The 11,362-nt window shown below is 36.8% G+C and overlaps 1 protein-coding gene across 1 annotated transcript in view; it reads right to left on the bottom strand.

Moving 5' to 3' along the window:
* The window catches only part of UNC13C (unc-13 homolog C (C. elegans)), a 158,091-nt gene that overhangs the window by 84,590 nt on the left and 62,139 nt on the right, over positions 1-11,362 (bottom strand). The window contains exons 12-14 of the mRNA XM_015564757.1: positions 10,404-10,527; positions 7,666-7,722; positions 2,915-2,995 (exon numbers count right to left, since the gene is read on the bottom strand). Of these exons, the coding sequence (XP_015420243.1) occupies positions 2,915-2,995; positions 7,666-7,722; positions 10,404-10,527 (262 nt within the window). The remainder of the gene's footprint in view (positions 1-2,914; positions 2,996-7,665; positions 7,723-10,403; positions 10,528-11,362) is intronic.

Below are 11,362 nucleotides of genomic sequence, written 5' to 3' on the forward strand. Positions count from 1 at the left end.
CTCATAGCTGGCTGGCTACTTTTATCTTCAAATGCTATTGATTTAGCTGTGTTGACAGGTAATGGAATGTCTCAAAGCCCAAACATGCTACCTGCAGCATATCATTATAACTTCTGTTACTTGTACCATATTCTAACCTCTGGCATATAATTAAAACTGCATGTGACTGATATTAGAAAATTTCCAGCCCAGGCCCTGTGGCTTAGTGGTTGAGTGTCGACCCATGAACCAGGAGGTCAGGTTTCTTCGATTTCTGGTAAGAGCACATGCCTAGGTTGTGAGCTCAATCCCCAGTAGGGGGTATGCAGGAGGCAGCCAATCAATGATTCTCTTTTATCACTGATGTTTTTATCTCTCTCGCTCCCTCTCCCTTCCTCTCTGCCATCAATAAAAGTATATTTAAAATACAATTTTTTTATTATTTAAGAGAGTTAATATTTTGTATTAATACTTGCATAGACATTGAAATATTTTAAATTATTTTTAGATAATTAGAAAATAATTTAATAATTGAAATATATTTTAACTTAGAAATCATTAATTACTCTGAAAAAATATCCGTTTTGGCTTGCTACATTTTATCTACACTTTGTTAACATTTAGGGAAATAGTGTGACATAGAAGCAAGGACATTGACTATAGAGTTTGGAGATTTTTCTCTGCTCTGCCAATTACTAGCAGGTTGGTGTCCTTAGACAAATAATTTAAACCCTTTTAGCCTCTGTTTTCTCATCTATAAAATGTGAATCCTCAATCTTGACCTATCTACCACCCAGGATATTTTTAAGGATCAGGCAAGGTGAATCTGAAAGATATTTGAAAAAAATTAAAAACACGATTTTAATCTATACCCCACAAACTCCACAGCATTCTCCTTCTTCTTTTCTTATTCCCAGCTTATTGGCTTACATTGAACTAACGAGAAATAAAGGTTCATCTCTTTGGCAGCCTCTGCGTGTTAGTCTGGCTAGCATCTGCTGCTTCTAAGAACATCTTCCTCCTGGGGTCCCTGCTTGCCTTATGGTATTCCTTTTGCTGGGCTCCAGGCAGACGTTAGGGTTACAACTTTGGTTACAATAATTTTAAGTAGTCTTCTTCTTTCTCCTGCGTCCCTTTGTAGTAAACATGAGAAGTAGTGCTTGCTATGACCGTCAGCAGGTACAGATATCAGCTGCAGACAAGATAAAGGGAGTCCTAGCTTTGGCTAACTGATGACAGGGCAGGTATCAGGGGAATGACCTGGCAGATGGGCAGGGCACAGGGATAAGAGTCTAATAGCAAGCCTAGCACGGAGACCCCCGAGAAAGAGGTGGCAGGGAAGAAGGTGGGGAATAGGAGGACTGGAGACGTGACCTCAGACTCTGAGGCTCAGGAGGACCAGGGTCAGACTCTAGTCCTAAAATAACAAGATAACGACACAGACCCTTTTATTCAATCGTGGCTGTCAGAGAAGTCCGAAAGAGCAAGGCAAGTATTTGGTGGCTGAGGCTGAATCAAAACATCATCACAGGTGACCCAGACAGGAAGATGGGATAGTTGAGTTGTCAAGATGTAGATTTGTAGGGGTCAAAGTTGTCCCAGAGTTTGGGCAGAGTTCAGCCTACAGGTGTTGGTCAAGTGTCCTGACCACGAAGAATTAGAGAAATATTAGGGTTGTGGGCAGGAGCCAGGTCTGGTAATGAATGTCAGTCCTTTTCACAGAACACATTTTCCTTTCTCTCTTAAAGTCATACATTGACCTAAAAAAATCCATAAAGGATTAGATTCTATAGATTTTACTCCCCTCCCACCCTCTTCGTGGTGCACTGCAGAGTTCTTTCTTTCTTTCTTTTTTTCTACTGGCATTTTCCTATGACTAGCTCTTAGCACTGCCATCACTCTTATTCACATTTTTCCATTTCTTCTGAAAATTATTTTGTAAAATTTCCATACTTGCAGACAATACTCTTGCTGTTTCTTTAGAACCTTTATTTCTATAGTATCACAGCCTAAATTCTCACTCCCCAGCTTCCACCAGGTGTCACAAAGCTTTCACCTCACTGATTTCATTTTGCAGTTTTTGACATTAAAGCAGTAAAAAAATGGCCTCTTATTGAATGCTGATCCTGCAAAACAAAAGCCATGAGGTGGTAGTTTTGTGAAGGTGTCCAATTGTTAGACAGGTAGATCTCTGTTCTAATGAGTTATAAAGTCTGTTCCATTCCAGCGAGACTATCCTGTGCTCTGAAAACAGCTCCTGGTAGCTGACACTCGGCTGCACTGTTCACTCATCCTGAATAATAGATGCTTCCTACAGTGAAGTGACGGGACATTGGGCGCAGTTTAAATTGATTTTTCACTTTAACAAACTTTAACATATATGTACAAAATCCATGTACATAAATATATAAGGGATCTATGAAAACAAAGAATTCTAAGTGTAAATTTTGAGATCTCCCCACATCTAGCCCACACTACCACTTTTGGTCAGCCTTTGGCTATGAAAAATTGATGCACACGGCACAATGCCTTTGAGTTTTGAGCAGAAAATTAAATTATTGCACTAAGAGAGAGGGGATTAATGATCTTTTGAAAACCATTTCAACAAGTATAGAGCACATAAAAAGAAATTCTGTCAACCTCCAATCCCATGAGGCTTCTGTGTAAGTGGGCTTTGGGAATAATCCATGTCTTTCTTTGATAACATGTTACAAGATAGGTTTCACACACATTTTTTAGACATAGACAAAGGAGGCAAATAAAAGGGCGGTCATATGGATGTAATAAGGCGATACGGGATAACTGGACACACTTCAGGAGTTCATGTATACAACTGCCCGTGGATGGCACAGCTCTACAGAGATGCATCTGGGGTACCTTTCGCTGAGGGCACCCGGGGGATTCCGACGCATATCCAGAGGCACTGTAACCTTACCTTGATGGTCGCCAGGACCACCTCCATTATGGTGCACTGTCTTAGCGTCAGACCCTTGGCATCCTCTCGAATCATGTGCTCCTGTTAAACAGGTTAATAATTGCTTATAAAATAACCAGTTCATTAACTTAACAACTATTTTCAAACAAAACCTGTATAATCCCCATATGAAAACATTTTTATTTTAAATACTTTTTTCTTATTGACGCTTTTCAGATGATTAGTTTGTCATATATTAAATACCCATTTTGCCAAAAGAAGAAATGCTACTAGTAAATATTTACTTAAAGAATAGTACTTTGATTCATTATGGTTTTTTTCCCCACTTACAAGTTAATGTTACAACAAAAGAGAGAAACGTGAAAAATGTGAGTCAAAGCTTTTTCACCTTAATTCCTTGCTTTATGTTCTTTAAGACTAAAGCACGTCAATTATGGAAAAAATTTAAGAGATGAATTTTAGTATCTCTCAATTACTGCTGATAAAGACTATGTATCACGCCTTCAATTTATTCTCTTTCTTGGGGCCCCTTATTGCTTAGTCATTACTAAGAAAAGGTTAACTGAATCTAGGACTAGATACTTTCAATATTTCAAAAGAATTTTTCAATATTTTAGAACTGATTTCCATATTTTACAATGGATTTTTCTCATTGTTCAATGTGGACTATCTCAATCCATTAGTCAAAGCTTCTGTGGGAAAATGATGGTAGAAAATTGAGGACAAAAATAAAAATAGAAATTTGTCTAAGAGAAAAATTTTAAAACTACTGAATTCCCCAATTAATACAATCTCCCCCAGGCTGCCACTATTCTGGTCAATAAGATCTAACAAGTATTTATTGAGTGCTCATTATGTGCCAGTACTGTTCCAGATGATTGAGACATATATCGAATAAAGAAAGACTTTTGCCCCTCTGGAACTTAAATTCTAGCTTCTACAGGTGCCTTTGTATGAATTTGAGGAAATGGCCTTATGGGTGTACACAGCTTCGGGAATGCATGGCTTGATTAATGGGTCAGTGCCTTCGGTCAGTAATAAAAGGTGTCTTTTTTTTCTATGGGGCACATCTCCACATCAGCACGTATGGCTTGGAAAATGGAGCCTGGGCTTTATTTAGACCATCATTTGCTACCTTAGCCAGGAATGGTTGTAAAACAACCAGTTCATTAACTCTGTTCAATTCACAAATTGTGCCATCAAAACTAGTGGCTCATCGCTCTGTTCTATCCCTTATGCTGTTGGTAGATGCCATGACTTCCTGAAGGTGATTTCTGTGTCTTACTTCTGCAGCCTTTCAGTACCTATCTTGGCAATCATCACCTGCTAGGCATTCAATATATTTTTGGGACTGAATTGCACTTCTTTCACCTTATCTTGTAAAGTTAAACACGCTTAAATAGAATCAAATTCCTTTGAATACTGAATGTTGAAACCACGGTATAATGTTTCATGGACCCATGGTATACATGTCTGCATCTCACTGCATCTTTCTGATACAGGAATTTCAACTCAAACATGTGTGTCCATTTAATATTTTTAAACATAAATATTAAATAACCATTGAGGCTCAAAGAGTAATGAAAAATGCTGAATTATAGGGGGGAATGCTTTAGGATAGGCAAGTAAATACAAATCTTTTATATTAAATAAATCTTGGGCTTCATCAGTCTTGACTAGCTTTACAATGTGTTCAAACTGTTTAATAGATGTTAATCGATAATATATGTGGTGCTGTAGAAACCATAATTCTTGCTAGAAAAATTTTTCTGGGATTTAACAATAGCTCATTCAAATAAGGGAGTCTCTGAAAGAGGCTGGCAATGACTTATTGCCCAATGAGTTACCTTTGCTTATGATAAACCCATAGTCTCAGATGTATTTTTCTTCATTGGTTTGATATTGTATTACCACTTGTCTATAAGATGTATTCATTCAAAACATTATGACAAATCTGATCCCATTAAATAGTCAAAAGTTGGGTGTACATAATATCCATACATTATGAAGTTCCAGAAAAAAGAGGTAATAAATATATATCCAACTGCTGAATAAATACTTGTTTTATGAATCCATTAAAAATTTTAGTTCCCTCATTATTCTATTTTCTTTGATCATGTATTCTTTTAAGTAAGCTTATTTTTTGTTAATATTTCTATATAGGATTTCTAAATTTATCCATCGGTACAATTATTTTAAATAGTACTTTTCCAGTAAATCAAATCTGCTTTCATACTACCATATAAATAATGCAAAGGCCCAAATGTTTAAAAAATTAGTAGTAATATTCTAGTGACATAAGGGAAAAGAGCTTTGTAAATTTTCAAGTTATTTTTTATGGCTAGAATTTTAAGTTTTTGCTTATGATTATAGAGGATTTATTGCTTTGAATTCAAGTAATAACTAAATGGAATAATAATTTAAAAACTAAAAAAAAGCAAGGGTCAGGAATAGAAAAATATGATACAGAACTAAGCTATTTTCCATCACCTATGGATACCAAGATTCTATTTTTAGTTCTTCAGATTAGTACAGTGTTGATGCACTAACCCTTTTCGGACATGTTATTCATAATTTGTTATTAGTTTATTACAATCAAAAGAGAATGAATTGAATTGGTAAAATATGGGGGCTCCAAAGGGACCTAACTTAGCATGGACTCTGATTTTTCTCACCTAGCATGCATGTACCCCCTGAGGAGCCAGTCTCCACCCCACGCAGAGTTTATAATATTTGAATAGGCCTGACTGTAAATCAGGGGTGCCTATATATGGGTGCAAATGGCATACGTCATTCCCCAGGCCTCAGTTGTTGGTTTGGAATGGTGATAACACTCCATCAGAGCTGATGATGTGCCAGTGGGCTTTGCTGGAATTCCTTGCATCAAGGTGGGTATTTCCTACAAGATTTCTGGTTCAAAGATGTTAGATATTGAGCAGAGACAGCTATGGTACAAAGAAGAAGGGGGGTGTTACAGCAACACATCACATAAGGAAAGAGCAGCTGAGAGGTAGTAACTGGGTTCTATAACATCGTTTGAGTTCTTAATCAAGCAATGATCAAAAACAGAGTTGTCCCAGCACTATAAAGTTTCACGTGGAAATAAAAATCCTTCTTTGCTTATGTTACTGTGGCTTTTCATCACCTGAAATTGAAACACTTCTAGCTGATGTAACGGTCCATTCAGGAAATGGAAACTTGGGGAGATGGAGTATGTTTCCTAATATCACACAGATGCTAGCAGCGTGGCCAGGACCAATTCTTTTGTAATGACACACTATGCTGTTTCACCTTCATGGTTTTATAGGAGCAACTTCCACACCGTAAAATTCATTTTTCAAAATAGAAATTAGAAATCCCAGGAAGGTGTACGAGGGATAAAGTAAGAGATCTGAGATACAAAATAATAGTCTGGCAGTGACATCTACCTTCCCTTTGAACTATCGAAATCACTGAATACCTGTAAAAACAATTTTAGGTGATGGTTGTGTCTTCTAAATGGATTATTGGCTTTTTATTTTCCTGAGGAAGAGGATAATGTAGGTAATAAAACAGGATTCTGAAATTACAGGCTAGCTATTTTTATCAGAATAAGTAATTACACAGTCAAATGGATTATCCTCCCCCTGTGTGTTACACACAAAACAATTCTGTGATACCTAACTGGGAGCAGCCAGCTGGGGGAGGAGACAAATAGCTGTTTCTGCGAGTAGGAGGTGTTATTCTCTTTGTAGTTACTACAAAGATAGTGTCCCATTATCTCACTTAGCCTCACAATAGTCCCATGGACCTGGTGTTAAACTGTTTTGCATTTTACAAATCCCACATCTGAACATTAAAGAGGTTAAATACTTTGGCTGGTGTCACCATAGTTGGAAGCACCTGAGGTAGAACTGGAGCCAAGGTGATCTGTGTCTGGAACCCTCCCCGCCCCCACCCCATGCGACACTCTATTCCAATCCATAAAAATGAAACAAAACAGCATGTATTTTGACTATAGTCACAATGTTGGCCTATGTGTGATCCACTGATGAATGAATGAATGGATGAAAGAAATGTGGCATATACATACAATGAATATTATTTGGCCTTTAAAACGAAGGAAATCCTGCCATATGTGACAACATGGATGAAATTGGAGGACATTATAGGTGAAATAAGCCAGTCACAGAACAATAACATGTGTTTTAACCAGTCAAGTTCCTATCCTGACTAGTCAGTTCCTATCATAGCTGCAAAGTATTAGGGATCTCAAGAGATAATAAAAGGCAGGGTTACTTAGTCAGCAAATTCTCATTTATAATGGTGTTTAATATGTTAAAAATTTAATATCTGCTTTGAGGAGTTTCATTTTCCCAATTAGACCTTTTGCCTATAAGACCGCTAGACTTTATTGGATTTCCATGACACATTGCAATTTGCATTTATTCACATAAAGCCATTCTAATATATGAAAGGAAGTATGTTCTCTAACTTATTCCAAAAGCAGTAATGCTGCTACAATACAAAGTCAATTAGTAGTTGCCTTACTAATTGGAAAATGTGAGCAACATGGTGGGAAGGGAAAAAAAGCAAAATTCAGTCCCTAAATTTGACCTGATTCCTCCTTCAAGCGACTGTGAGATCCCAGACACACATGTTTAGTCCTGCCATGATAGATGCCATAACCGGTAGGACGGTGGTTTCTTGCAGAGCTGCAGTTAGCTCATACCTTTTCACAGACAACCAGTAATTTTATGAATTCTTATTACCTTTAGTTTCGATAATTGTCCAAGATCTTTAGCAGTGATGAAAATCATCTGGGGTCCCTAGAGATACACATTAAAAAAAAAGAGAGGGAAGATTTAGTCTTAAAAGCTTTAGTAATAGTTGCATTAGAAATGTGGTCAATAGAGAATTTGCTTTATTTCCTTATATTATTGGTGACTTTTATGCCAGATGCCCTTAGTAGGTCTATTTTACAGATTGGGTCAACGATATCCAGTACTGCTAGCTTATAATTGTCCTCACAGGTACCCCACTTCTGCAGGCTGTGAGTCTCGGTCACTGAATGGATTGTTGCTTCCATAGTTTAGCATGTGGATTCAATCAGTGATCTTTACATTTCATTAATTTACCTTCAAATGAGGCAACTCCTTTATTCCATTCCTTCCCAAAATAAGTCTGCAAAATTTTAAGATACAGAGCTGAGGAAGATGAGCCGCTACTCCTGAGATGCTGTGCCAATCCTCAGAGACCTGCCCTCCCAAGCCCTCCCTCAGCTGTAGCCTCTTCCTAGAAGCCTAACATCCTGGAAATAAAATACTGGAATAAGCCACCCACCACACTACTAGAATAAATAGTTAGAGGAATATCTATTGGTAAATGTGACAAGAAAAGTAATAACTTTGACTAAGTTCATTGGTAGTCTAGAATATTTTCACTGTAAGAAAAACAATCATTCTGGAGTAACAAATCTCCATTTTTTTTTTTTTTAGTGGAGCCTGTATATTCTTTAGGAAATTGGAAATGACAAAGTTCATGAACACAGCAACTGATTTATTTTGCCTTATTTTATCTCCAGCACCCAGCACAGTACCTAGTGTACTGTAGTAGAACCTCAAAGAACATATGGAATGAATCAATAAGCGATATAGCTTCATACTGAGAGATCTCAATGCTAGAGAAAATTGTTATGGTCAGCTTTCACAGGGAAGGTCTATATCAAAACTGAAATGTCGTCGATAGTATTTTTGTTATGTCATAATTTATGTCTTCTCATACTCTACAGAATTGTGCACTAGAAACAGTAGGGCTCATGGGGAAATAGCAGTGGGCAGCATTGCTGAAGCTTATGTAATTTTGTTAACAAATAACTGTCAAAAACAATAAATGCTTTTTTGGGAGGTAGCATGCAGGTTGCTCATTGAGGCTAGTGGCTGCTTCAAGGAATATTAAAAATTCAAAAACATACCCCAAGCAAAGAACAACAAAACAAGAGAGTACAGTTATGGGCTGAGACAATACCCATAGAAGCAGGGGCGGGGGGGGGAGGGGCGTAGCCTGCCCTGTGTGGGTCATGAAAGGTGCATCTTTCTGGATCGAAGGCTTATGGACATATAGACTCTCCCCCCGACTTGAAATTATTATTTAAAAAATATTTTTATTGATTTCAGAGAGGAAGGGAGAGGGAGAGAGAGATAGAAACATCAATGACCAGAATCATTGATTGACTGCCCCCTGCACGCCATACACTGGGAATCGAACCCTGATCTCCTGGTTCATAAGTCGATGCTGAACCACTGAATCATGCCAGCCAGACAAAATAATTTTTTTTTTAATTGGGGATGAAAGGACACTTGCCTATGTAATAACCAAGCTTAGACCTTTTTTTTTCTTTTTCTGAAGTTTATAGTTCTATTATATTCCAAAGCCTCTCACCTAGGAAAATTCTATATAAGCCAATTACGTGATCACTAACTGGTGTTTTAGAAATGCCTTACATATTGTAGCAGAGCAGGGTCTGTGTGGGGGTGTGGTGTGTGGGGGTGTGTGTGTGTGTTTGTGTGTGTGTGGGGAGTGGGTGTTTACATGTGATTTGGCTACTCATATGTACAAAAGATGATACCACACATTAATGGCATGAAACAAAACTTAAATTAATTAATATTTTATCACCCATTGTTGGCAGTAAATCAATAAAAACGTATGTATCTTTGCATCTTGAAACACTTTACATGGAAATATTTTCTATATAATTTCATTGGATAAATATGGACTGAGTGTGCATAATTAAGGGCTCAACACAGATTTTAGTTTAAATTACACATTATTTTCATCGGCTTGTCTTCCTCACAGAAAAAAGAAAGAAAATTACTCTATAATGGGTGCTTGTTAGGATTATTTTTTAACTTACTTGGCTCAGGATCTAGGAATTGAGAATCCTAGCACTGTGTATCCATTTGGCCATGGTCTAACTTTGCTGCCAATCGACCTTTCTGGTTCTTTTTCCATTTTACTGTGTATGATACAATTATGTGCTTCAAATCCTCTAAAAGATGTCTCCTCTATTAACCTCCACGGGGGAAGATAATAGATGAAAGCAAAATGTACAGATGAAAAAAAAATCCCATATGGTAGTGCTGAATTTATCTCCCTAAAGAGTGAGGTTTCAGAAAGAAACACAGTGGGAATGTTCTAGCCTAAATCACATTCTTTGGAGGTTCACAGTAATATTTTAAAAATTATGTGGGTAGACCAGATAACCCTATAAGTTTAACTTTGCTACATTTTTTTCAAGAGTTGAAGTGTAATTGCTACTCCCATTATGTAAAATTGATTTGCATAGAATAATGTTATTTGAACGATCATTATTAAGACATTTTATACCAAACACTTTTTCTCAAAATGGGTTTAATTAATACTTCATCTGGATCAAATTCACTCACTAAAACAGAAATCAATTAGATGGGTTATTGAAAGTAAAATCAAACTTAGTTTAAACACTTACTGTTTGATCTGTCAGAGCAGGGAGAACAATCTGTTTTTCTATTGTGTTTAGAACTAGCTTCCACAGCTCTTTCAAAACTCGCTTCAGAACTGTTTTCTCACAGATTTTTGCCGAGAGACTCAATCTGAAGTAAAATAAGACATATAATCACTTATGAATCTCCTATCCAGGTTTCAACTTATTTTATTGATTAGAGATTCCCATTTCTCATTACTGTGGTTCAAATACCCAAATAGGCCTTTACAGTATTCAAATGCTAAATTTCAAATAAAATATACCTATCAAAATCTATTTCATCATATGATACATTAGGTAGAAAATTAGTAGATAATTAGTAGAAAATGAATTCAGACCATTTCTTTCCTTAAATTGTTTCCCAAATTGACACCAAGGCTCCCAAAGTACATGATTTTCACCCTCATTCCTGACTTGTGTTTACCACCTGCTCTGTGTCCATGGTTCAGGCCAAATACCAACCAAACACATTTAATCACTACCTGGCTCTGAGCCAACATAACAAGATGGCAAAGATGCATACAATTTCCCTCAAGAGCCGATATTTATCAACTTTATTAATTTTCCAGTTTTATTGATATACAATTGACATATGTAACATGGTGGTAAGTTTAAGGTATACAACATAATGATTTGATATATGTATATATTTTGAACTGATTACCACAATAAGTTTAGATAGCATCCATTATCTCACATATTTATAATTTTTTCTTGTGATGAGAACTTTTAAGATCTATTTTCTTAGCAATTCTCACATATATAATCTATTATTGTTAACTGCAGTCACCAAGCTGTGTGTTATATTCACAGGACTTATTTCTCTTACAACTGGAAGTTTGCACTTTTTGACCACCTTCACCCTTTCCCACACATCCCCATCCCCCACCTATGTCAACCACCAAAGTTATTCTGTTTCTCCGAGTTCAGTTTTGTTTTACGAT

This window comes from Myotis davidii, unplaced genomic scaffold (assembly GCF_000327345.1).
Source record: "Myotis davidii unplaced genomic scaffold, ASM32734v1 scaffold1421, whole genome shotgun sequence".
Taxonomy (NCBI): domain Eukaryota; kingdom Metazoa; phylum Chordata; class Mammalia; order Chiroptera; family Vespertilionidae; genus Myotis; species Myotis davidii.